The 27166-nt window shown below is 34.3% G+C and overlaps 1 protein-coding gene across 12 annotated transcripts in view; it reads left to right on the forward strand.

Annotated features, from left to right (window-relative positions):
* PUM2 (pumilio RNA binding family member 2) overlaps positions 1–27166 on the forward strand; it is an 89949-nt gene that overhangs the window by 21363 nt on the left and 41420 nt on the right. For 5 of the 12 annotated variants that reach the window (XM_074331730.2, XM_019755875.3, XM_019755551.3 and 2 more), the window contains exons 2-10: positions 396–464; positions 7443–7551; positions 11276–11463; positions 12021–12190; positions 15237–15507; positions 15750–15843; positions 20323–20448; positions 24349–24491; positions 26144–26273. In XM_074331730.2, the coding sequence (XP_074187831.1) occupies positions 414–464; positions 7443–7551; positions 11276–11463; positions 12021–12190; positions 15237–15507; positions 15750–15843; positions 20323–20448; positions 24349–24491; positions 26144–26273 (1282 nt within the window). In that variant the 5' untranslated portion in view covers positions 396–413. Of the gene's footprint in view, positions 1–395; positions 465–1352; positions 1494–2373; positions 2448–7442; positions 7552–11275; positions 11464–12020; positions 12191–15236; positions 15508–15749; positions 15844–20322; positions 20449–24348; positions 24492–26143; positions 26274–27166 lie in introns of those variants that run through there. The other 7 variants (XM_074331735.2, XM_074331729.2, XM_074331731.2 and 4 more) reach the window with 4 other exon arrangements.

Raw genomic sequence — 27166 nt, forward strand, 5'->3', positions numbered from 1 at the left:
TGCTGAGAAGTTTTGAAAATTGAAGTAATGCAAAATAATAAATTTGTAATAGGAACTGCAACATTAAAATATAAGATAACTAACTACATGTTAGTTTTTGAGCTTGCTTTCTCTATTGAGTTTCCATCTGTTCTTTGGCTCAGGAAACTAGCAGGGTTCTTTTTGGCACACAGAATAACCCAAGAATCCTTGAACCCCAGGTTTTCCCACAAATTGTAATATACATTGCTGTCATGTACTCTATTTAAGAAAACCTGTCTTCGTAGAGAAATTTATTCTTGGCCCATCTCAGCTCCTGCTAACATCATTAATAGCTTCAGTGTAATAAAAAAATAGTGGTGTAGTCTATGTTTAAATTTTCCTTTCTACTAATTTTTGGTTTTCTTTTTTAACAGGTTTGATCTGTGGATGAAATGAATCATGATTTTCAAGCTCTTGCATTAGAATCTCGGGGAATGGGAGAGGTAAATATTTATGAATACCAAGAATGTATACCTCTGTGATTATTTGAGCCATTGAGACTTTTTTAAACCATAAATCTTGAAAGTAGTGGTATGTCTTCCAAATGATGTGGGTTTTTAAAAACTCAGATTGTACAATTATGTAGTTTTGATTTTTAGGCTTATTTTAGTGAGATTATTTTTGTCTCGTTGATTTGATTGACTTGGTTAGAGAATGTGTTATATTTTGGTAATGAATCTTAATTACTTTGCTCAGAAAAGAGCCTTCCTTGATTCTGGTCCTTCTGTTTATATATGTCCGCTGTGTTCACTTTAACCACACAGTTGTTCACTATTCTCTCTTCCAAAAATCTCTCCTTGTTCACTGTTTGCTTTAAAAACTTCTAATCCTCTATAAGACTGCAGAAAAAATGTTTGCTGTCCCTTTGCTATCCACAGTAGAATTATAGTTCTTCATCTGACTTCTTCTCGATCTTTATGTATACTTTATCATATTACTGCTTACAATTTATTGTTTTATATTAGTCTCAGTAGACTGGTAGCTTTGAATGACTAGCACACAGTGGGCACTCTAAATATTTCGAATGCATTTTATCAGTCCTGTTAATCTATGACTCACTGGGGCATTCCATTTAACCTCACCATTATATAATTTAAGGCACCAAAAATACTTAGCTTACCATATACCTAATGAATATTTAGAAAATTTTAATTGATTATGAAAACCCTCGTGGTCACATCTTTATTTTTTCATGTTCTTTAGTACTATAGTATGGACTTTGATAAAAGAAAATAATGGTGAACAGACCTAAGATGTGTAATTAATTGCTTGCTCCTGGAGATTATTTTACTTTGGTAGATTAGAGACCTTCATGAGACTCACTCCATCCAATGCTGTGCTCTTCAGATGCAGAAAAAGAGTCCAGTCACTCCTTTGGGCCACAAGAGGGCACCCTGCAGCTAGCTAACCCTCCCTTTCTCCAGAACAGCGTTTTCCAAAGAGTTTGTCATTTTCAGAGGACTGATTTAAGGGTGAGTTAAGGTGCTTAAGCATTAAGTGTTGCCAAGGTAAACTTGTTAGTTCAGTGCATAAGGTAAAATTTGGGGCCCTAAGAAAAATTTGAGAGAGAATAATTTTTCATTTAAACAAAACTACAGGTTCACTGCGATGCAGTGGCTGCTCAGGCATTATTTACCCTGTGAGTGAATAAAAAGAAGCAATTGAAAAGGACGTCTGTTTTCTCCCTGCTACTTATTTTCTTTGGTCTTCAGAAAGCAGAAGAGCATGTCTTAAAAGCAGGTTCAAACTGTATTTCAGCCTAGTCTATGACAAACTTGAACTTGATTTTTTTAAGAGCAAATCCTACAGTCACACCATTACTTTAATTCTATTTAGACACCCCCCCAACACTTCACTTCCCAAATCTACATTGTGTGTATATTTACAAATTTGCTCTTTTCCCCCTCCCTTTCTAAATAGTATTTGATAAACCCAAAAACATCTTCACAGTTAAATGTGATCAGAAACAGTAATTGAAAGAGTTTAGTTATTTGGGGATGGAGGAGGGATATTTGAGGTTTTTTGAAAAGAGAGAAACTGGAATGAATAGTATGTTAAATGATCTAAGCTTAAATGTAGGCGTTCTTAATGGAAATGTCAGAAATGCAGAGTAAAAGTGGCTAGGGTTTAGACTGCCTGCTTTTTTGGCTGATAGCCACAGGCCAGTGCTTCTGTGACTTTCATCTAGTAAAAATGTATTTTTAAGTAAGCTGTTACTTACTAATTAAATTTTTTTCTTAACAGTTGACCAACTAATTCTGTTACCTCTAAGAGATAGCTAAAAAACCTACTCGGGTTTCTGTCTCTGGGTTCTCTCTCCCACAAGCCTTTCTATCTTTCCTCATCTCACAGGCAGCAGGGAACCTTCTGGGATTTCCTTCTTTGCCTGTCTCTCTCTCACCAGTCTTCTCCTCCTTTCCTGACAGGTGAGGTTTTTTTGTTTTTGTTTTATCCCAGAATTCATTCATTTTAATAAATTAAAGCAGCCTTGAGTTTCTGGCTCCTGAGTTTTCTAAAATTGCTTGTTTATTTTTTTAATATGACATCTTTTTTAAATGGATTGGCCTATTCTTGACTTTTTCTTTAAAAATAAAGTTTTCCTTATGTCTTAAGTTGTTAATAAATCTCTAATGTACAAAGCACTGAATTCATGTGTACTGCTTTTTGTAGACCATAGCTTTACTGACCCATCATCAGAAGGGCAGTCTCTCCTAGTTGTTCAGCCAGAAATAGAAAAAGATTTGAATTTATCCATTCATAAATTCATCCTTTCCTTTTTTTTTTTTTCATAACATATTTTTGTCAAAAGACCCGCCGATTTGCATTGTCATGTGGCTTAAAAAGAGCAAAGCTAATCCATAGGAGGTTGAATTCAGCTTCATTAGTATAGTGTTTTCAAACCACACTGCAGAGGCACGTAACCTATTAACGTATATATCATATATATTTTTTCAGTTTCTGTTATTTTTTATATAAGGGGAAAGAGGCCCCTACCTGAAATTCTTTAGGGAACCCAGAATTTAATTTTAAATTACTGAGTTAATGTGTTTTATTTGGGGAGTATTTCCATAGCTTAGAATTATAAATAATGTTCCCTCCTTTTCTGATACAGTAATATTTTAAAAAGGCATTAAAGAAAATAAGATCCCAGGTAGTGTGATGAAATGGAAGGCATTTGGTAGGGGAGTAAGGAGATTGTTTTCTCTGATTTCCGTCACTAATGCTATATGATGTTGAGTAAGACTGACTTCTTTGAAAATAGTAATAAGAATAACCTTTTGTATGACTGACGTACATATCTCCAGTGCTCTAACTCAAACTGAGCTGTTAGGGATAAGTGGAATGGAAACCACCTGTTTCAAATAGTGTTTAAATAGCTGATCATAGTTTTGTCTGCATAAATCCCCACCTTAATTCTATCTTAAACTTTATCCACTATAGTGAATACCCACAGTATATGGTCTGAATATCATGATAATATCTTAAACTTGAATACCTCTAATTTTTTCATTATATAATGGTGGCCTGATACTGGAAATTTTCAGAAATATTGATGAATTGGACTATGATCGAAAAGAACCATCTTCTAGGGTAGTTAAATGGAAAGAGACCTAAAAATTAAACAGATATATGTTTAAATTTTAATGCTGCTGTTTACTAACTATATACGTAACCTTGGACAATTTAACCTCTGATTCTGTTTCCTTATGCAAAATGTGACTATATAAGGCAGCTGTTCTTTATAAGTAGGGGGTCTCATGGTCCCCCTAGGACACTCACTCAGATGGACTCAAGGCAAACAGCTATAGACAAGATTTTTGTAACGAATAATGTCATACTCCTTTAAAATAACCAGCCAGTTAAATGTTGCTGGCCAGTGTGTTACTCATATTTTGTAATATTAAAGGATTCATAGTTTTTGATAGTGAAGATGCCTAATTCCTATGTGTCACTATGCGCTAGATGCTGTTCTGAGCAGTTTACTTAATGTTATTTCATTCTAGCCTTATAGAAACTCTCTTGGTAGTAGCTTTATTATTTTCCTTACTTTACCAATGAGGAAACTGAAGCTCAGAACAGTTGATTAACTGGTCGAAGACCATATAATAGTGCTTGAATGGCAATTTGAACTCATAAATGCCTTGACTATTTACAATACTGCTTCCTGTTGGAAGTGACAACATCTGATGTTTGCTGGTGATATTAAGGGATATTAGAAAAGAAGATTTGGAAAAGTGGTATGATTTGAAAAAACTTAAGTGTTGATATCTTTTATTAACAGAAAAGATGAAAGTGTGGAAAAGCCACCATTCTGGGATTTTAGGGAGTTACCTTGTGTCTTTTGTTCTTGCCACACTTGGTTATTTATTATCTATGCCTGTATTTTATGAACTTCCATTGTACAGTCACCTTGCCTTCTAATTTGCCCCGACAGTCCAGATACATATTTATCTTCATGGCATAATTATTAATAGCACCTCCTTTTTCAAAACTGTCCCAGTTTGGATGTTGTATGAGCACCTTAATTTAAAACATCATAATGTAGACATATAGCCTTTAAATCCTTGTAATTCTTAGGATTATGTTAATTTGGTTGGTTTGGTGATTTTACATAATAATTTGTAGTAGAAAAATCTGAAGTTTAAGTGTACCTTATAATGTAAATTCTAGCAGCAATTTTATTAATTTTGAGGCAGCATGCTAGGGTGTTGACTGATTTCTTTGGAGATGGAGAGGGCAAGCCATAAGTGCTTCTTTAAGGAAAGAACTAATAAAATGGTGGCCCATTGGGGGATGAGTTGGTATATCATATGCACCCAGTCGTTTCTTTGGAAGGAAGAATGAAGGCTCAGACTGACAAGAAATACTGAGTTACCTGACCTTGGTTTAGAGCGCTTGTGAATTAGGGAACCCATAGGAAGTGCTTTGGGTAATATAGTGACAGATCTTCATGATCTCTTCGCCCTTGTCTTCTGTAATATGCTTCCCCACTTCTACTAGAGTAAAAGAGTCTCCAGGGGCAAATCTCCATTTTTATTGCAGTTTCAACCAGTGTACCACTTGATCCTTTTTTTTAAAGACTGTTATCCTGAATTGTTGCCTTTCCCCATGTTTAGTTCTTTTAAGTTATTCTTGGTCACAAGCTAGTAGTTTCTCTAGAAATATTTGAAATCAGTGTCTAAATTGTCACAGAAAGCTACTAGAATGTTGATAAAGGCCTTTGTTAGAAATATTCATTTTATTAACTACTAAACTGTTTTCCTGTGCATGATGAATTAGAAATGTTTGCAAAATGAAGAGATATTCGTAGCACAGTGCTTGACAGCGAGTGGGCACACTGGATTAGTGCTAGACATAGATTCCATCCCCCACCCCCCACCCCTCACCCCCCACCCCCCAGTTCTGCAGTTTGCATTTTAAAGCAGTGATCTATGATTAAAGCACTACAGGGAACCTTATCCCAAAAGACTTTGGAATAGTCTCTTTAAAGAGATTCTGGTATTTCTAATACCTCAGAAGATTAGTTTTAGCTGTTTCTGTGACTGTGATAAATGCTTCTATTAAGTTGTTGTAATTATCTTTGATTCCTTAATTGTTTTCTTATTTTGATATTGAAACATTTTTTCCATCAAGTATGGGATAAAAGCATTTCTTTATTCTCTGGCCATTTGTCATTTTCTTCCTGAAGTAGCTTATTTATACAGTTTTCAAGGGATTAACTTGGGTTTTACTATGAATAAATGTTCAATTATTTAAATATATCAAGTACAGCGTTTTAGTATTGTATTGTCAGCTTTGTTTTTTGTTTCCATATTTACTTTTTTTTAAATAGAAGGAACAGAGATCGGATTACTGGGATCTTTGTTAGAGCACATTATTGTTTAAAATGTCTGTACTTTAAATACATATTATTTGCAGCCCAGGAAGATCTGAACATGCAAAAACTTTTCTTTTTTAAAACAGTAGAATTTAGTTTCCTTTAAAATTAAAAATAAAAAAATATCTGTAATACAGTTTTATCCTTATCCTTTTTATCAACCCCGCCATTTGTAGTCATACTCTATTGACTCACTTAAATGTCTCTCATATCCATTTTATTTTGTTTTTTGCTGCCAGTATTGTTTAAATTCTTGTCATCTTCATCCTGTTGTAATTCTCCTAACCTGATCTCTTATCTCTAGTCTAGAATACCCATTATTCTTACAATTCACAACTTGAGTTGTTTTCTAAAACACAGTGTCACTCTTGCCAACCTCTCTTGATTCCCTTTTGCTTCAATGTAATATGTAATTTCTTTAGCATGTCTTTAAGATTCCTCATAATCTGACCTAGTTAGCTTTGTCAGCATCAACTTTGACCTCCTGCGTCTGTCCTCCACCTCACACCCTGTTCTACACACTATACATTTTCTCAAGTGGTGCCTTCCACTCATACTTTCAACCCCCAGCACACACAATCTTATCTCTCAGACCCAATTTGTATGTTTCTGAACTCTCTGAAGATACGGGCACCATGCCCTTAAGGAGGCAAACAGATAATTTAGTGTGTAGTAACAGACTTATATACAGGTTTAATTATGAGCACTGAAAGACTGGGCTGAGAGGGATGGGTATCTTACAAATGCTTATTTAAAATGCCAAATGCACAGCTCAGAAAACCAGTGTATTCTTTTCAAATGAACATACCCTAGTCCACACCCTCTGAGTGTCAGGGAAAGTAGAGAGGAGAGACCTGGGTGAATATTAAAAGTATCTTTAAGAATTGGCCAAATGTATCCTTTGAGTAATTAGTGAATGATTGTATCAATACGACTTTTATGTGCTGTGTATGTTGCAATATAAGATAGAGCACAGGGTTTTAAGGTTGTTATCTCAAAAGTATTTGAGGGTCTTTTCTATGTGTCTCTTGTAGCTTCCTGATACATGGCTAGTATTCTGAACCTAGGAAAACTTGTGAAGTTCACTTCCATTGATTAAGTGCAGAATGAAAATACGTTTTCCATCAAGGAAGCTATAGGATAGAAGGTGATCCAAGGGCAGTACTTGGGAGTAAAGGAAATTCTTTTATCATTGTATAGATATTTTGTTGTATTATCTGTATTGTTAGAAATTTAGTACTAAAGTCTTTTGAAAATGTTTACAAAGAAAATCCCAGGACATTCAACCAATATTTATTTCGAAAAATTTAGGAAAGTCAGAAGTGGACTTTGATTTAATGTTTAGGTCTAGAATTATTAGAGCCAGTACTCAAACATAGGTAGGGAGTTATTTTTATTAATGAGACAAATAGGAAATAGGTCACTCTGAATTTTTATTAGCACTGATAACTAGTATATATTGGTGGTAAGTTTGCTTTCCTCTGCATATTCTTTGTAATTAGAATAAAATTTAAATGTAATATTTTTTTTCCCTCCCAAATAGCTTTTGCCTACCAAAAAGTTTTGGGAACCTGATGATTCAACAAAAGATGGACAAAAAGGCATATTTCTTGGGGATGATGAGTGGAGAGAGACTGCATGGGGAACTTCTCGTAAGTTTTTGGTGTACGCGTGAGAATTATGAATTTACCTGAATTTTTTTTAAACCCTGCCTACCTACCCCCAGACAGTAGTTGGAGAAAATTTGTGAAGATTTCGTCAGTCATTATAATGCACATTTTTTTGAATGTAAATTAACCCTTATCTAATGGTTCACTTATTGATTAGAAGTGTTTGTCATGGTAAGATTTTTTTTTTAAGAAGTTTTTTTGAAGTTAAAACTCAGATTATAAAATTCTGAATTTCCCTTAAAATAGAATACACATTAATTTAATGATAGGAATTTTCAATCTTAAATTGTGTTGGAGGACAGTGACTGATTTATCTAGTTCGAGCTCAGTCTAATTTAATTAGCCATTAGCCACACCCAGAAAGGAAGTAAACTCCCTTATTAAGGTAGAATTCCCAGAGAGAGAGCAGACTTTGTTTTTGATATCTAGAAGTAGTGCAGAGAGACTTAGGTTCAAGAAACTTTTAAGAGAAAAGGAACTGGTATACGAGTATAACTCAAAGGAGTGACCGTATTTATTGGTAAATTAAAGAGCATACATATATTCTTAAAGTAGTACTTGCTGTATTTTTTTACTATTTCTGATTAGTAAAATTTGAGAGCTATATATACACATGGAACTGTCAACATATTTTATAAGTAACTTTTCTCTTTTTATGACTTAGTTTCATGCAGCTTGCTGAAGCTATACAAAATGACCAAAGTAACATAAAAACATTTCTGGATGATAATTATCAAGTTAACCTTATATTTTTGAGTATAAATTACTAGGTATTTTCTTATTCTCCAAATCATTGAAAGATTTTAAAGTCCCTTATAATTTTAAATTTATTAAACTAAAATAATTGCCGAAAAGTTAGAAAATACTAGCAAATTTAACAATACTCTTTACATTCAAAATTCAAAAAGATTTAAAGCTTTAGTAACTACTAATTTAAACTAAAATTTCCTAACAAAAATGGGGAGTTTTTTGAGTTCAACCAATATGGTAATATGTTCTATAAACAAAGACAAATAAGGTATGATTCTTGCCCTCAAGGAATTCTTTTTTTCTAGATGTTAATTATAACCTATGCTAGATTGGACTCATAATTTAAATTATTTAGTTACTTGGACTGAGATAAATAAATACATTTTCCCCTCTAAAGGCACTTTCTCTGTTAAAAATCACATGTACTTGAACTTGGTTGATAGACATACTTTGATTTTTTTTTCCCCAGAGATTAAATGGTGAATTATTTTATTTACCAGAACCAAATATTTTTTAAAGCATTGCAAAGCATCTTTAGTACAACATGGTAATGGAGATTATATTCAAAATGGGTGATAGGGAAATATTTTTGGTATGTTATATTTTGAGGACAGCTACTTCCAGCAATAAAATATTTAAGTAACATATTTATATATTCCTGATATTTCTTCTTAATTATAAAATTTATAATTTTAGTTAATTCCTTGTACCACTCCGCCCAACTTAACTTTTAGTTGTATGGATAAAATTTTTAAGGTGATTAGTTTTTAGTAAGAGACATGATAATGAATGGAATTATTTTTTTTACTGAACAAACATTTATTGAATGTAACATGTGCAAATATGAGTAACACATTCCTGTTCTAAAGGAATTGTCATTCTAAGAAAGATTCTTTCCATGACTGCAGGAGATTATCATACACATATTTCCTTCTCAGCTGAACTGAACTACTTGTGATTGTTAATTTCATGTGTTTTCCTGGCACATCCAGGCCTTTGAACCTACTGGTTTCTCTAACTGAAAGGCTCTTTCTACCCCCACCTAACTTTTGCTCTCTTTAACTCTTACCCTTCCCTTTGGGATTCACTCTGAGACTAGGAAGGATTCCTACACCTTTTGTTCTATTCTTCTACTATAATGGATTGTTTTTATTGAAGCACTTTTACTTTATTATGATTGCCTTCTTATTAAACCTGTAATCTCTGAGGGCAGAGACTGTCTTGTTCTTGCATATGATAGACAGTAAACTAATATTTGAACTGGATGAATGGGTGAATGATCGAATAAAAAATGTGATGACTAATTTCATGGATAAAGGTACTGAAATAGAAATGTTTTAATACGGTTTAATAAAAGTATCAATCATTTGCAAATTATTACATTAATAAAATGATGACTGAGTACCTCTGTGGTAGTTCAGCAGTTGGACTAGACCTAATATTGACTGTTGTACGTGTTCAAAACATAAGCCACAGGTAGCTGACAGCTTACTGGTTCCTTTAAATAAATTTTTTGGCAAATCTATATGAATGTTGCCTCAGATGTCTCATTATATTTGTATTCCATTTGCTCCCAGATCTTAAATACACCGTTTCCTCCCCACAAAAATATGTTGTAAAGGTATTTGTACCAGATGAATAATTTTTTGTTAAACAAAAATAAATGGAAAACTTTTAAACTACACGGCATTTTAAAAGATATTCTTTTTTCTTTTTTTTTTTAAGATTTTATTGGGAAAGGGGAACAGTGCGTATTTCCAGAACTTGATTGGGGAACCAGTGTATTTTTCCCAGGACCCATCAGCTCCAAGTCAAGTTGTTGTCCTTCAGTCTTAGTTGTGGAGGTCACAGCTCAGCTCCAAGTTCAGTCGCCATTTTCAATCTAGTTGCGGGTGGTGTAGCCCACCATCCCATGCAGGAGTTGAACTGGCAGCCTTGTTGTCAAGAGCATGCGCTCTAACAAACAGCCATTCGGCTGCCCCTCTGGCAGCTCATTGTCTTCAATCTAGTTGTGCAGAGTGCAGCTCACTGGGAATCAAACTGGCAACCCTGTTACTCAGCGCTCAGGCTCTAACCAACTGAGCCATCCAGCCGCCCCTTAAAAGATATTCTTTAGGTGATACTTAGTTTTTACACTAAATAGAATTCTGTGATATTACTGTTTTTTCCAAACTTAATTTGTGTTTATAGCCGTACAGCCATGTGTTCTGCATCTGTCCGGTACATAACTGATCTTGAGAAGTGCCTCTGCCAGTTTAGGAGGAGGTATCTTTATTCTTCTGGATTTTATCTCTATAAGGTTTTTGTTTTGAATTACTATGAATCACCAAAAGAACTTAACTATTTTAAAAATTTTTTCAATTACAGTTGACATACACTAGTAGTTTCAGGTTACAACAGAGTGATTATGCATTTATATGACTTACGAAGTGATCATCCCAATATGTCTGTTACCCATCTGACACTGCGTACGTAGTCAATATTATTGACTATGTTCCCTGTGCTGTATTTTACATCCCCGTAACTATGTTTATAACTGGCAATTTGTACATCTTAGTCCCTTCACCTTTTTCACCCATCCCACTGCCCCCTCTCATCTGGCAACCATCAATTTGAAGAACTTGAACTTTAATTAAGATGCTTATAGGCAACTGAGCCCTAATGTTTCTCCATTGACCTTTTGTGGTTGTCATTTAAAAAAAAAACCTTCACGTAGGCTTTTACCTTTTTTTTTTTTTTTTTTTTTTTTTTTTACCAAATCGCTCTTTCTGTCTCTATTCTCAAGAAATGTGCCCAGGCCAGTGAGTCTCAACAGAGTGAAGAGCTTTTCATAAAGATTATAACATTCAAAATAAAACAATTACTAATTTTTCTTATTTTAGTATATTAATTTATATAAGTACATTTGGTTAGTTTAAAAGTACAAATATGTAATTGTGTTCTTTCTTCCAAACAGACCATTCAATGTCCCAGCCTATTATGGTACAGAGAAGATCTGGACAGGGTTTTCATGGAAACAGTGAAGTAAATGCAATACTGTCTCCGCGATCAGAAAGTGGAGGCCTTGGTGTGAGCATGGTAGAATATGTGCTAAGTTCTTCTCCTGCTGATAAATTGGATTCTCGATTTAGGAAGGGAACTTTTGTAAGTATTTTGAATAAAGAAATTTTTAATAATTGCTCAGTGGTTATTTAGTTATCTTTAAGTCATTTTATTTTGCTGGCCCTTTCTAAAGCTAAAGGAAATTGTGTAGCTATTGGTGCTCTTACCTTCTCTTGGCCACTTCTTGAATATATGAAACAGTAGAACCACTGGGAATATTTATACTCTTAACCATGTTACATGAATCAAACCATATTAATTAAAATACGTAATTTGCAAGGTTAAAATTGCTTACTTGTAGTACTTCATCTGAAAGTAACTGAACAAAATCATCTATGCATTAAGTGGAATTTTAATCTCATTTGTGGTGTTACTGCTTTTCCAGCACCGCTATAGTTAAGGTTGCCTTAGCCCTTCTGTTATAAATCACTGGTTTGTACTCAATTTGATACATTATTAATAGTTGACTACGAAATTAAAATAAGATTCAATGCTTTTGTTGTTTACATGCACTATAGTGTAGTTTTAGGTCACCTTATGGTGCCTTTTTTTGTGTGTTCTATTAAATATTCAGAATCAAACAGATTCTTTTTCCTCAGGGCACTAGAGATGCTGAAACAGATGGACCTGAGAAAGGAGATCAAAAAGGCAAGGCTTCTCCATTTGAGGAGGACCAAAACAGAGATCTTAAACAAGGAGATGATGATGATTCTAAAATAAATGGCAGAGGTTTGCCAAATGGAATGGATGCCGATTGCAAAGATTTTAAGTAAGATTTTAACTTTCTCAAGAAGAAAAGCATATCTCTTTAGGGATTATTGCAACTAGCTGATGTGACTGATTTAGACAATTTTCCAATTTTGGTTTATTTCCCTTTGTACCTTGTGTTAATCTGGAGACTTAATTTTTTCATAAGGAATATTAATGATTATGAGCCATTTAAAAAATAATTCATCAAAACATTCTCTCGAACAGTACATTCCATTGAAGGAGTAATGTTAGAAGCTGCTGTTACCTTTCTGCTAATATGGTAGTGTAAATTTTATTCCCCCCCCCCCCCCCCGCTAAAATTCAGTGAATGTTAGGTTTAATCTGATTTTTCTTGGTAAACTTCTTGAGGTTGCTTTTGAGCACCTTTCTGTGGTGTTTCCTCCTCTTTCTATTCCTGTATTGTATCTCCTACCCCATATTTAACTCTTTATCTTGGAAATGAGGAAACATAAGTAGCTCTTAGGATTTATGACTTATATGAATTTGTGCCAGTACTTTATACTCCTGAAATTAGGAAGAGGGGAACATATTAAAGACTTCAGAAAGTCAACTTGAAGCTCAGAATTCTATAAGTTGTATTTTTTTAGTTGTCTTTTTATGGCAATTAAATAAGTGTTTATTCTAGCCTTTGGTCTTAGATTCTGCAGTGCACATTTGTCTAAATATTAGGGAGTTGTTTCTTCATACTGATTTCCTATACTTCATACTTCAGCAGTCAGATGCTTTGGGGTCTGTACCTGAAAAGGAGCTGTTTCTTTCAGATCTTGTGAACCATGGAGTCTCAGTTCACTGAGTGTAGGTACATATGGGTGGTATACATTTATGTTTATTGCCTTTAGTTATCCAAAGCAGAGAACAATACTTCTTAAAAAGTGTCATTTGTATCTGTTCTAAGTGCAAAAAAGCATCCAAAACCAGTAAACCTCTTTTGACAAGAAATAAATTGAATGCTACTCAATTTGTTTTAGAACCGTATCCTGAGTTTACTCTTCTGTTGCCTAATCTAAGTTTTAGTTAAGGGCATGCATTTAAAACTGAGTTGATTATAAAGCCTTCAGTGTATACATTTATAATTGAAGTGTTAATACACCATTAACTATAGCAAGAAAAGAACACCACTGATAGCACAATGACTTTTTCTATTGTATCCTCTACTATTTGCTGTTATTAGTGTTGTTTTGTATGAAAGCCTATACTTCTCAATAAAATTAGCATTCTAATTTTATTTTTTTAAGTTTGGAGTATGTATTTAAATTGTTTATGCATTATTTTTGATACAGTATTGTACATTTCAGACTAATAGCTATGGCTATGTGATCCCTATGCTAGTGCCTCATTAAAATGTACATTCACTGATAAATCATCAATATATATACATTACTGGAGTGGAACTGAAAAGAATGAAAGAAGTGTATGGCAAGATGTCTTTTTTAATTGGCTGATTTTACAGAGCATCCTTTTAGTTTTATTTTTGTCTTCCCATATATTCTAAATAAAAAACAAACCTGTGGAATATTCACATGAAAAATTAGGCATAGATAAAGGGGGGGAAGGGTTTGGAATTTTTTGTAATGTTGTAAAGACAATAGTTGACTTTAATAAAGTGTAATTTCACATAAGTGGGAAACAATTTTTTTGAGTATTAATAGCTTTATAAAATGCTCTGTGTGTGTTAGCATATTAACCCAATATGAAATACCTGAAGTTAGGGGCAGAGTTACATAGGTATAACAGCTGTCATTGAAAACCCGGGCAAAGTACCACGTTTCCCCGAAAATAAGACCTAAATGGACAGTCAGATCCAAGGCGTCTTTTCGAACAAAAAGTAATGTAAGACCCAGTCTTATAGTAAAATAAGTAAAATAAGACCGGGTCTTACATTACTTTTTGCTCGAAAAGACGCCTTGGATCTGATTGTCCGGCTAGGTCTTATTTTTGGGCAAATTTAATACATTTAAGCATGAATATAATAACTCATGGTTTTTCAGAATAAGCATTTCTTATAAGAGAAAAGATAAACTATTTCTGTAAAAGAAAAGAGATTAAATGAGGATTATGTCTAGAAATAAAGTAAAAATGAAGTTTAGACCATGAGGGATGTTGATTTAAAAAAGTATCAATGCTTAAAATTTAGTCCAATATTAATAAGTTTTGGGGAAAATTAAGAAGGCTAGTTGGTAGAAAAATGTTACTTTTTAATATATAAAGTTACACTTTTCATTTATGTGCATACTTAATTTTTGATAAATGTTACACATTTTCATTTCTTTATGATGATTTCCTTAAACTGGAACAATTTGGTATCATAAAGATGGTTTTTGGAGAGCTGTCATAGAGGGTTTTCACAAATAGGTTTTTGTTGTTCTTGTTACTGGAACCACAGGTCATCTCTTCAGTCTCTTCAGTAAGGAAACTGAGGCCTGGAAGATGAAGTGATTTGCTCAAAATCATATTCAGAGTCAGGAGTTAGCTTTTTGTCTTAGTTCACTGCCTTTTTCTGTTGTATCCTACATTTTTATACCCTTAAGTCGTAATCCATAGTGATCTTTTGTAGCCAGTTTTTTTCTGAAATATTGTTAAGCAGGATATTACAGCAAAGTTATGTGCTGGTGGGCAGGACAGGAGTATGATAGGTGGGTTTTGGTTTTGAGTCTTCCCGTATTTGTCACCTATCGTCTGCTGTTCATACTTATGATTCATTTTGTCTGTAATTTGAGAAAAAAGTTTCAGATAGTCTAGGCCCAAGTTGTGATATTGGCCAATTTTCTTATCTATAAAATTGAAATATCTTTATGCTGCTCACATTAGGGAGAATATTCATTAATAATATTTTTTTAAAAATGAAACCATGTCAAGTCTTAAGAGGGGTTTAGATTAGAAAGGGAAAAAAAATGTTATAAAGTGAAATGGTTAGTGACCTGGAATGCCTAATTTGTCCTCTGTATTTTACAACCATGTGTTTTCCATGATTTTCCTACTTTCCCATTTCAGCTTTTGTCTTACTTGCTACTTTTACTCATAATGCCTTTGTTTTCTTTGTATAGTCGTACTCCTGGAAGTCGTCAAGCCTCTCCAACTGAAGTAGTTGAGCGCCTGGGCCCCAATACTAATCCCCCAGAAAGTTTGGGGCCTCTTCCTAATCCTACAGCTAATAAACCACTTGTTGAAGAATTTTCAAATCCTGAAACTCAGAATCTGGATGCCATGGAACAAGTTGGTCTGGATTCCTTACAGTTTGACTATCCTGGTAATCAGGTACCAATGGACTCTTCAGGAGCTACTGTAGGCCTTTTTGACTACAATTCCCAGCAGCAGGTAAAACGTGCTCCTCTTTTTAAAGAAGCCACTCTTCACTGTGTACTGTTGTTGCCTGACGTGCTGTGAGGCATTGGCATGAATAATAGGGGTATTCGTGAATATTTAATGTTTTATTGAATAAAATGTCCTTGTAGCTGAGAAAATGATTCAAATACGTTTAAAATATTCTATTCCAAGTTTTCTAAATAGAGATGAAATGCTTTGAGACTAATATTTGTATTAAATATTTTCCCTAATAGCTCTTTCAGAGGACTAATGCACTAACAGTTCAGCAGTTAACTGCAGCTCAGCAGCAGCAGTATGCACTGGCCGCAGCTCAGCAGCCACATATAGGTGAGTCTTTGTAAATTTGTAAGTTACCGTTTGGATTAGACTGTTGGAAAATCTTGTTCAAGTGTTTAGATGTTTTATTTTTCTTTTACTGAATGGTATTTCATTACTTCTTGAAACATCTCATTGAGATCAAAGATTAGTAGATTACATGGCAAGAGTAAAGATTTACTGGGGAAGAACTGTTTCTGATTATTACTTGTATCCTTATTTAAATGAAAATCTAGCTTGATGAAAGCTGTCAGCACCTAAGCTTTTTTCACATTGTGAAGTCTAGAGAATCAAGTGGAAATTCAAATGTAGTTATTTGTGTCCATTACCAGGTCAGAATGTTTATTTTAAAAATGGTTTAAAAATAGGTATCCCTAGAAAATTTCTTAAAATATTTTCTTCCTTACTTCATTAAGTTATTTGGTCTTTGACCTTTAGTCTTTAATGTGAATTATTACAATTACATGTTTTTTACTGCTAGCGTTCAAGCATTTGTATGTGTTGTCTGTGTTGGGTTTTTTGTTTGTTTTTTAACTTTTTGTTTTGAAATAATTATAGATCCACATGAAGTTGCATAGAGAGTACAAAGGTCCCCACTCAGTTGTCCCTAAATGGCTACATCTTACATAAATTACTGTACAGTACCAAAACCAGGAATATGACATTGATAAATGTGTATGTATAGTTTTATGTCATTTTATCACGTGTATAGATTTATTAACCATTTTATGCCTATTATTTTTGGCTAACCTTGATTTATTTCCTGGTTGGAAAAGTTGTGAATACTCTCAATATCAGAATCTGTGGAAGGGGGAATATGCTAAGTTGGTTCTCTTTCCTTAACTTTGTATTGTTCTGTGTCAATCCAGGGGCTTCCTAGGTCTTACATTTTATTTTTGTTTTTTGTGGGGTTTTTTTAGATTTTGTTGGGGAAGGGGAACAGGACATTATTGGGGAACAGTGTGTACTTCCAGGACTTTTTTCCAAGTCAAGTTGTTGTCCTTTCAATCTTAGTTGTGGAGGGTGCCGTTCAGCTTCAAGTTGTTGTCCTTTCAGTCTTCGTTGTGGAGGGCACAGCTTAGCTCCAGGTCCAGTTGCTCTTGCTAGTTGCAGGGGCGCAGCCCACCATCCCTTGCAGGAGTCGAACCGGCAACCTTGTGGTTGAGAGGACGCACTGTAACCAACTGAGCAGTCCGGGAGCTCAGCTCAAGGTGCCGTATTCAGTCTCAGTTGCAGGGGGCAGAGCCCACCGAGGAGTTGAACTGGCAACCTTGTGGTTGAGAGCCCACTGGCCCATGTGGGAATCGAACCGGCAGCCTTCGGAGTTAGGAGCATGGAGCTCTAACCACCTGAGCCACCGGGCTGGTCCTTTATTTTTGGTTTTAATCAAAGATGACCACATGTTTCTAGATGACTTCTAATACCAGCATGCACTTTGGACCTGTTTCTTTCCTCTTTTCCTCCAGCCTCTTTTATCCCTATACTTACTGCTTCCTTCTCATTCTTAGAAATGTACTGGTTCCTGTTTATTCATGGGCCAGTACAACACTTTTTATTTCATGAGTCCTTATGGTATGTTTTAGCATGTGGCAGGCTAGTACACCCATTAATCCTCTTCCTTTTTGGAGTTTTAAAATATTTGTTCTTGCTTGTGAACTTCAGAATCTGTTTATTTTACTTCCAGATGATCAGGTTAAAATTTTAAATTAACTTAGGGAAAATCAACGTCTTTATGATGTTAAATATTCTTATCCAAGATAAGTGTACATTTACTGTGTGTGTGTGTGTGTGTGTGTGTGTGTGTGTGTGTGTGTACATTTACTTTTGTTCTAGTTTGCTTTTGTGTTTATGGGAGCTTTAAAATTTTTCTCATACAGGTTTGCATATTTATTGATAAGTTCTTAGGTATTTATTTTGTTTTTTACTATCATTTTAAATGTGCCCCTATTTTTCGTTATATCTTTAAATTGGTATCTATGAAAGCTCTGGATTAGCATATATTAAATTTTATGAATGATATTTTTTAATAATTGAATTATTGTGTTCTTGGAATAAAAAAAGACTTGACTTTATCTCAGATTGGCAGTGTTTAAAAAGTTTGATAACATTTCATTTTGGCAATCGTGTGAGTAGCATTCTCATACTTGTGATAGGAGTATAAATTGGTGCAACTTTCCTGGAGGATAATACGGAAATGTGAGTCAAGAATTTAAAAATATTTGCCCATTTAAGTGAATTTTTGTAAGGCTATGATGACAGTATAGAAACCTGTGTACTTGAGTAGCAGCATTACTTATAGCAAAAGATTGTGAACCATTTAAATATAGTATATCCATAGTGAACTAGTTAAATCATGTTTCTTCTGTATAGTAGGATAGGTACTGTGCAACCATTAAAAAGAATAGGCTGGATAGGTAACTGTTGACATAGAAAGGGAACTATGGTTAGTTGGCAAGTGAAAAAAGCGTATGAAAACTATTGTAGTCTAGAATATAAAATGTGAGAGAGAGAGAGAGAAAAAGTGCATTTAAAATTTTAGATGGATATATGTATTTATACATAAGTGCATATATAAACAGATGCAAACATTTGTATATATGCATGCAAACATGTATGTATGTGTGTATATAGTATCTATATACACACACAAGCATATTATTTGGTGTCTAATATTTCTAAGTGAATCGTGAGCTTAAAATACATGTTTCTCCATTTTTTCCTTTTTTTTTTTTTTGGCAGAAGTTTCAATATATATCCATTAGGTCAGACTAATTCCTTATTTTTCAAATATTTGAAACCTTACTTCTTCATATCTGCTTTATAATGTAAGTATGGAGAGAGCTATATTCAAATCATTTCTAAAATTGAAAAAAAAAATTAGGATATAAACCAACTGTCGGTAAAGGTTACATGAGGACTTTGGCTTTCCATTTTATACCCTTCAATAGTATTTGAGTTTTTAAAGGCAATCTTTTTTAATCATAAAAATACAAATTACAAAAAAAATATGTCTTGGCTTTTAGATTTGGTAGTGGCAAATAGAACATGAATACCAATGCATCATTTGCTATTGGGGTAAGTCATGAGAGCAGAGCTAGAGGGAAATCTTGAAACCTTTGACCTAGGAAATATTTTAAGAATGTAACTGAGCGAATGATATTTTAAATAGTACAGGGTTTTATTGAGCCCTCTGTCTAAATCTTATTTCTTTTATTAAAAGCAGATTTTCCAAAAGGCCATGTTGTACCTGGGCATGACATCAGTGTTGTGGATTGTGGGCACTATTTTTTAAAATTAAATAGATTATAGAAAATAAAGAGAAAAATTAAATAGAAAATAGAGTGCATTGGAATTTCCAAGGATAAATATATTTTTTTTGAGATTTTTGTGGTGTGTATGTGTGTCTATGGACACTACTAGGTCAGTGTGAAATGTTTCATATTGTGGGTCAGTCATTATATTTGAAAGCCACTATAATATGGTTAGAAGTAAGTTTCGGAATCTTGACTTTAAGGTAAATGCTCCTTTTACCTTTTTAAAAGTTTATGTTCACTTGCTTTTATACCCATATCCTCCCCTTTGGCATCTTTTAAATTTGAATCTTTTTGAGTTCCTTTACCTTCAAACATGTTCTTTTTCATTATTTCTTTACCTTATACCTGTCTAGGTTATTTTCCAGAAGAGGCAACTTTAGCAGCACGTTTTCAAAATATTTTACTACCTAGTGGTAAAAGGTCTACACAGTGATTCCTCAGTACCAGCAATCTCTTCTCTAAGTACTGCAAATGAATATTTTTTAAACCTTTCTTAGCCTTTACTGAATCCTTAACTGGCATATATTAGACTCAGAGCTAGGCTTAAATTTACTTCTTTGCTTTTAAAACTTCATTGTTTTCCTATTTTCAGGGTAAAATCCAGGAAGCTCTTTGTGGGTCTTTGTTCTGATGATAGCTCCAGTTTTATCATACACTACAGTCCCACTCCATCCTACCTACCCCTTAAAAGCTCGTTAGATGCCCTCCTCTCATGCCCATAGCACTTATTATAGTATATTCTAATTGCCAATTTCCTTGTTTGTTTTTCTCACTAGATGGATGTGTGAGAGTGGATCATACCTGTCTTCTTCACTGTTGCACCCCTAGCTCATAGTGTGGCTTAATAAAGATTGAGGGGAGAACTGCTATTGAACAATAGTAGTTGTGGCTCTAAACAGTTATCGTGAGCCTGTTAGATGGTAGCACTATGCAGTCATTTCATATTCAGTGTTCCGTTTAATTTTCATAATAATCCTGTATGATCTATCTATTTCATAAACAAAGAACCTTATAGTCAGGTTGTGTTACATGCCCAAGATCACTCAGTTAATAAGTATTTAAACCATTATACAGACTCTTCTCCTCCACCCAAAATTCAGAGTAGAAATGTTTTTATCTAATGAAGAAAATCATGCTTTACATTTTCACTCATTATTTCTCCCCATTTTAAATACAGCTGGTGTGTTCTCAGCAGGCCTTGCTCCAGCTGCGTTTGTGCCAAATCCATATATTATTAGTGCTGCTCCTCCAGGGACTGATCCATACACTGCAGCAGGATTGGCTGCAGCAGCAACATTAGCAGGTAACTTACTGTTCGTCTTTGTTGCTTATTATGGATTTAGTTTTAATTTTGATATAAGCTTTATTTTTGTCTATTTGGACAATTTGAAGTTCCTATGACTACTGAAACATTTATCCAGAATAAGCTGAAATTTCCAGAGTTAGTTTATTTTTCAACTGTAATGCTATAAAAGAAGCCTAAGCCTGATAACTTTTTTTCCTGTACGTAATTGGTTTACATTTTAGTTTTTCAGTTTCAGAAATTTTACACTGCAAACATCAATTTTCATTCGTGTGACTGGTCCCATTACCCACAGAGGCAATGCAAAGTAATTTCTCAAAAAATTAACCGGGGGTAAATTGTAAACACCCAGGTCAGGGAGAGTGTAAGGTAAAGAGCTTCAGCAACCTTGAGAGAATGAGCCTGTAACAGTCAAGTTTATTTAGGTTAAAATGTGCAAGAAGCCAAGAGACAAAAAGATGGGATGGAGTTCGAATTTATTAAAAACTGTGAAACCCTGAAACTACCACTCAAAAACTGAAACAAACACCAAAACTATACAGTGTTACATGTCAATTGTATCATAGTAAATCAGCGGCAGGGGGCAGTTTCTAAAAATTGAAACTGTATTTATTACTTATTTAAGTAAGGGAGAGGTGAGTGCTGGTCAGGCACAGTCTTACTGAGCAAAGCAATTCGCTGAATTTGCCGATCTTCCTTAGGGTTTTGAGGGGAAGGTGGTTTTAGGTTGAGAAGATTACAGAGACAGGAATGAATTAGTCTTAGGCATGGTTTACGCTGGTTACCAAGACACGGGCAGGGTGATGTCAGCCACAGAAATGTGTTCACTGGAGTGAATCTGCTGATTGGCTGACTTTCATAACTCTAGTCGGTCACTGATTTTTTTACTTGCAGAGATAAGTTTACTGAAGTGAATTGTCACTGATTACTTAGACAATTTTAAGTCCACTTCTGGTAGTTATTTATTATCATGGCTATTGAACAGTCTTTTTCTAGGAGTTTGGGGATTTTTTTTTTTTTTTTTTTTATAAATAGGAGTTTAAGAAGTGAAAAAAATGTTAATTTCAAATTCTTGTTTGCTATCTCAGCAGACTGAAACTCATCTGTCACATTCAGTAGTTTTTGATATATATTTGCATGTGATTCCATAAGGATGTAAGATTTCCTGGTGCTATTATAGGATGTTAGTGTGTCAAGTGCTGATATATCATACAAAGAAGACAGTCATTGCCCTATGGAACTAAAAGAAGCAACTTTAGTTTTGGTCATTAGTTTTGAGGTGAGCCTTCTAGGCATTCTGGACTTCCGCTTTCTAAGACCAGTGTTATCCAGCAGAAATACACCGTATTTTGCCGTGTGTAAATGCGTACCCACATTTTTGGCCCAAACTTTCAGGGGGAAAAAAAATCTTTTAATTTTTTAATTCAAATTTTTATTTGTTTACATTTAGGACCTTGTGTTTTGTATAATATAAAGGAATTTTAGCTTTTTTTTTAACGTATTATGGTACAAGAAATTTTATGTAACAAATAATTACAGAACACAAGAACAGATACAAGGTACAAGAAATTTTATGTACTGGTAACACATTTACGATATTTACACATCATAGAAGGCCAAGAACTCCTCGTTGCAAGTTTGTCATTAAGTTAAAAAAACCAATTATCATATTCCAGGATATTATTTTGCATACGGATATCATTATTGATTTCTAGAGGTACACTTTTAACTCATAAGCATAAATAAAAGAATTAAAAACACATAGATACAGAATTAGTACTACCCATGTATAATTCGCATCCTTATTTTTCCCTCACAAATTTGGGCAAAAAGTGCACATTATACATGGCAAAATGTGGTAATGTGAGCCAGGTAACTAAATTTTTTCTTGTAGCCACGTTAAAGAAGTAAAAAAAGGTAAAATTAATACACTTGAATCAGCACGACATATCTGAAGTGTTATCATTTCAATATGTGATCAGTGTTTTAAAAATTATTGATAGATACTTTACAGTCTCTTTTTCCATGCTAAGTGTTCAGACTCCTGTGTATATTATATACTTAACAGCACATCTCAATTCAGACTCTCCATTAAATAGCCACAAGTTATTAATAGTGATTAACGGCTTCTGGCTACTGTTTTGGACAGAGGGGTTCTAGGTAGATGTCTGACTCTTGTTTTGTTTGACATTGTATCCTTCCTTCATAATCCTTTTTCATGTTTTAACAATCCTTATTGTAGGTTATGCTTAAACTATCTTTAGAAATATATTTTACCTTTAAACTTTTGAAAGTTTTAAATTTTTGTGATTCGGTCAGTTATACTGGGCTTTATTTTCTTCCAAAACAAAATGAAACCAAGAATTTGATTTTTAAAAAATATATAAATTAGATATACTAAATTCCGTATCAGTGGAATTTTAAGACATGTTTATTACATCAGTCCGGAATCGTGATATCTTACTCATTAGTTTAATGGTGGGCTTACTGTATATGATGCTGTTTACGCTGCAGGAATAAAACATTATCTTGAATGAAATAAAATAGAGCAAGAACAATTCCCTTTTTCCTGGTTTGCTTTCTTATGTCTGTTCCTCTATGCTCATATCACCAAGAGCTTTCTTGTCTTGATTCACTGGTCCCATTTTTCCTAGCCACATAAACACTGATGTTTCATTTGTTTTTGTGTGATTTTCAGTTGCCTTGTGAGAATTGTGACTAAGTCTGTTTCAAATATAAAGAATATTTTAAAATTCATAGCTTGTAATTCAAATGTACTTGTGGCAAGCTTGGTACCAGAATGTTGCCTAGTTTTATAAGTTGCAAATCAAAAGATAAGAGTGGTTTATTTTTGTAATTCTTTTCAATAGTCAGAAAGGACGTTTGTTTGTTTTTTTAAGATTTTATTGGGGAACAGTGTGTACTTCCAGGACTTTTGTTTTTTTTCAAGTCAAGTTGTTGTCCTTTCAGTCTTAGTTGTGGAGGGTGCAGCTCAGCTCCAGGTCCAGTTGCCCTTGCTAGTTGCAGGGGGCGCAGCCCACCATCCCTTGTGGGAACCGAACCAGCAGCCTTGTGGTTGAGAGGTTGAGAGGATGCGCTCCAACCAACTGAGCCATCCGGGAGCTCAGCGGCAGCTCAGCTCAAGGTGCCGTGTTCAATTTTAGTTGCAGGGGGCGCTGCCTGCCATCCCTTGCAGGAGTCAAGGAATCGAACTGGCAACCTTGTGGTTGAGATCCCACGCTCCAACCAACTGAGCCATCCGGGAGGCAACTCAGCTCAAGATGCCATGTTCAATTTTAGTTGCAGGGGGCACTGCCCACCATCCCTTGTGGGACTCAAGGAATTGAACTGGCAACCTTGTGGTTGAGAGACCACTGGGAATCAAACCGGCAGCCTTTGGAGTTAGAAGCATGAAGCTTCTAACCTCCTGAGCCACCGAGCCGGCCAGAAAATATTTTTTTAAGAGAAGTGATGAATAGGGAGTCTTAACAGTTTTATGGTGTCTGATGTTTTCTTGAATATGTTATCTGTTTGCCAGTACATCAAATCCGTAAGCTGGCATTCAGTAAATGTGGAATGGAATTTAGTCGAGTGTCCTGTCAGTTCATTGGTCCTCTTGAGTTTAGCTTCATATGTCTCCATTAAGGCCACTGCTGTTGCTCCTGAATATTCACTCTCATTTAATAATACCTTTCTCCCAAATAGAATAGGAAAATATTAGAAAGGGTATATACATGTAGCAAGTGTAAGTGGATAAAGGATTTAAGGACATCTGCTCTAAGACCTAGGCACTGTCGCTTTTTATGATTTAGTGATAACTGACCTCATTTATCTCTAAAATGTGACTTTTTTCTTTTTTCTTTCTCTTTTTTGGGGGTTGGGGTGGGGTGTGGGGTTTAGGTCCGGCAGTGGTTCCACCTCAGTATTATGGTGTTCCGTGGGGGGTGTATCCAGCCAATTTATTTCAGCAACAAGCTGCAGCTGCGGCAAACAACACAGCAAATCAGCAAGCTGCCTCACAAGCTCAGCCTGGACAGCAACAGGTATAGGCCCACCTTCATTCAGTTAATACCTGAAGCATTTTTGAAATTCTGTGAGCTCTTTGCATTCAAGCTCTGTGTCTTTTCTCATTTTATTTTCTTCAATATGTAACACAGTACCTAGCGTATATAGTTTATATAAGTATTAAGTATGTGGTTGTTTTTCCCCTAATCGTTAGTATGTGAATTTAAAGATTTGGGTGTATTCCATGTCTACATTTCTGTTCTTGAAACTGCCTTGGAATCTAGCAATTTTTAATTTTCTTTTCATCATTTCTTACAGTGTGCTAATAACACTCCTATCAAAGTAATTGTCACTTCAGTTTTCTTCTGGATATTTAAATTACTGTTTTAAATATGAATATATTTCTGACCAGAAAAAGGAGATTAGTGGGTATTTTTTAAGCACAAAAGATGAAATATTTTCACTAAAGATTAGATTTATTTAATTTCTTAAAACAAAATGCCAAAAAAAGATCACAAAGATTTTTTTTTTTAAATTTCAGCTACTTTTCTAAAACTATTTTGATAAATGTCAAAGCTATTGATAAACGATTGAAAATTCTGGTTGTCAACTTTTCAATCATTTATCAGTTGAAACTTTGATTGATAAATGATTAAGTTCCAAAGAAGCAACTTAATGAGAAGTATAGTGTTACTTACTTGGCAGTTTAATTTTATTCTAAATTTCCTTTAATATAGTTTAATACTATATTGATGTTCTAGTAAAGCTATCCTTTGGCTCAGATTATTAGATTATTAGATTATTAATAGTCCTTATAGATTATTACCACAGCATCATTTAATAAATTATTATTTTTTAAAAATTTATTGGGGTGACAATTGTTAGTAAAATTAATAAATTATTTTTTTAATCTAAAATTTTTATCTTCGGGCAAACATAAAAATATCCCACTACCTGAATAGTACCCGTGTGTGGTGCTTTCTTATAGGACGGTCCTACAATGACTCCCCTTGTCCTGCTTTGTGAAATTAATGTACATTATACTTGTATATAACCACTACACAGCTGTGTGTTACAGAGTAGTAAAACTTGACCAGCCTTAAAAGTTTTCACCTTGTTTTGATATAATCTTGTGTGTTTTTTCACCTTAAGGTTTTACCCTAAAAAGCAACTTTTACTCACTTTTATTAAAGCTTCTAAATTCTGGAAACATGGTTCACTTAGATGTTTTCACTCTGTACCATAATCTCCTAACAGACTAACTAAATAATCATAGTTACTTCCTTAAGCTTCCTATGTTTCAGTTTTCAGCCTTAGAAAATAATAAAACCTAAATTTTTTGTCTTCATCTAAGATTTTGCCGTTTTACCTCACACATACAATAAAATCTCTTTTTTAAAATACTACTTTGGTAAGTTAAGGAATATAAATACTAGAAATAATTTTTCCAAAAGACCTTTTAGAACTGTCATGTTGCTTAATAAATTGTTCTAAGATATCAAGAGCCAGTGATTGTGTTTTTTATGTTAAGTATTTTGTATTTTTTCATGCTAAATCAACATTTCATTGCATGTAAATATGTTCAAAGAATATCCAGAGGCTATTTGTGATATATGCAAAGTTGTCCAAGATTAATTTATTTGTTATTTTGTAATCTCATTTTTTTAAGGAAATTGTTTGTCTTTTCTAGGTTCTCCGTGCTGGAACAGGTCAGCGCCCTCTTACTCCTAACCAGGGCCAGCAAGGGCAACAAGCAGAGTCACTTGCAGCAGCAAATCCAACTTTGGCTTTTGGTCAGGGTCTTGCTACCGGCATGCCAGGTATATAGTTGGTTAACTGTAGAAATTTGAATAGATTTAAAATGTTAAATATAGACTGTCACACTGAAGAGTGAAAAAAAATCAAGAGAAATCTCCTTAAACCTACCTTGTAATAAATTATTTAGATTTCAGATGCGAGAGTTGAAATTAATACTGTTTGTGAGACTTATTGACAGGGATGGAAAATATGTATTAGAATTTTCAACACAGCCATTTTTTTCTCTCTTTATGGCATAAAGTGTAGCATCTTTCCAGCTGAATGTAGCACAGAATTCTCAATGCAGTCTTCAAGAAATAAAACCAGTTGGTTAGATATGGCATGTAAGACGAAACCTATTGGCCATTCCTGCCGTATAAGAATATTGGTTAATATTGAGAAGTTTGTATCTAATCTTTTCCACTTTGAACATTGTTCAGTCTTGTTTAGCCCATTTTTAGTATTTCAAACTACTGGTATTTATAACTTAATAGCAATAGTGTCTTAATATGCCTATGAAAGCCTAATATAGAGAAAATTTAAAAATCTACCCATTGCCACAGTACAACTTCTATATTTATTTATTTATTTATTTATTTATTTAAGATTTTATTGGGGAAGGGGAACAGGACTTTATTGGGGAACAGTGTGTACTTCCAGGCCTTTTTTTTTTTCCCCCAAGTTAAGTTGTTGTCTTTTCAATCTTAGTTGTGGAGGGTGCTGTTCAGCTTCAAGTTGTCCTTTCAGTCTTAGTTGTGGAGGGCGCAGCTCCAGGTCCAGTTGCCGTTGCTAGTTGCAGGGGGCACAGCCCACCATCCCTTGCAGGAGTCGAACCGGCAACCTTGTGGTTGAGAGGACACACTCCAACAACCAACTGAGCCGTCCGGGAGCTCAGCGGCAACTCAACTCAAGGTGC

This window comes from Rhinolophus sinicus, chromosome 2, assembly GCF_057876585.1.
Source record: "Rhinolophus sinicus isolate RSI-liver-muscle chromosome 2, RSI-T2T, whole genome shotgun sequence".
NCBI classification, from domain to species: domain Eukaryota; kingdom Metazoa; phylum Chordata; class Mammalia; order Chiroptera; family Rhinolophidae; genus Rhinolophus; species Rhinolophus sinicus.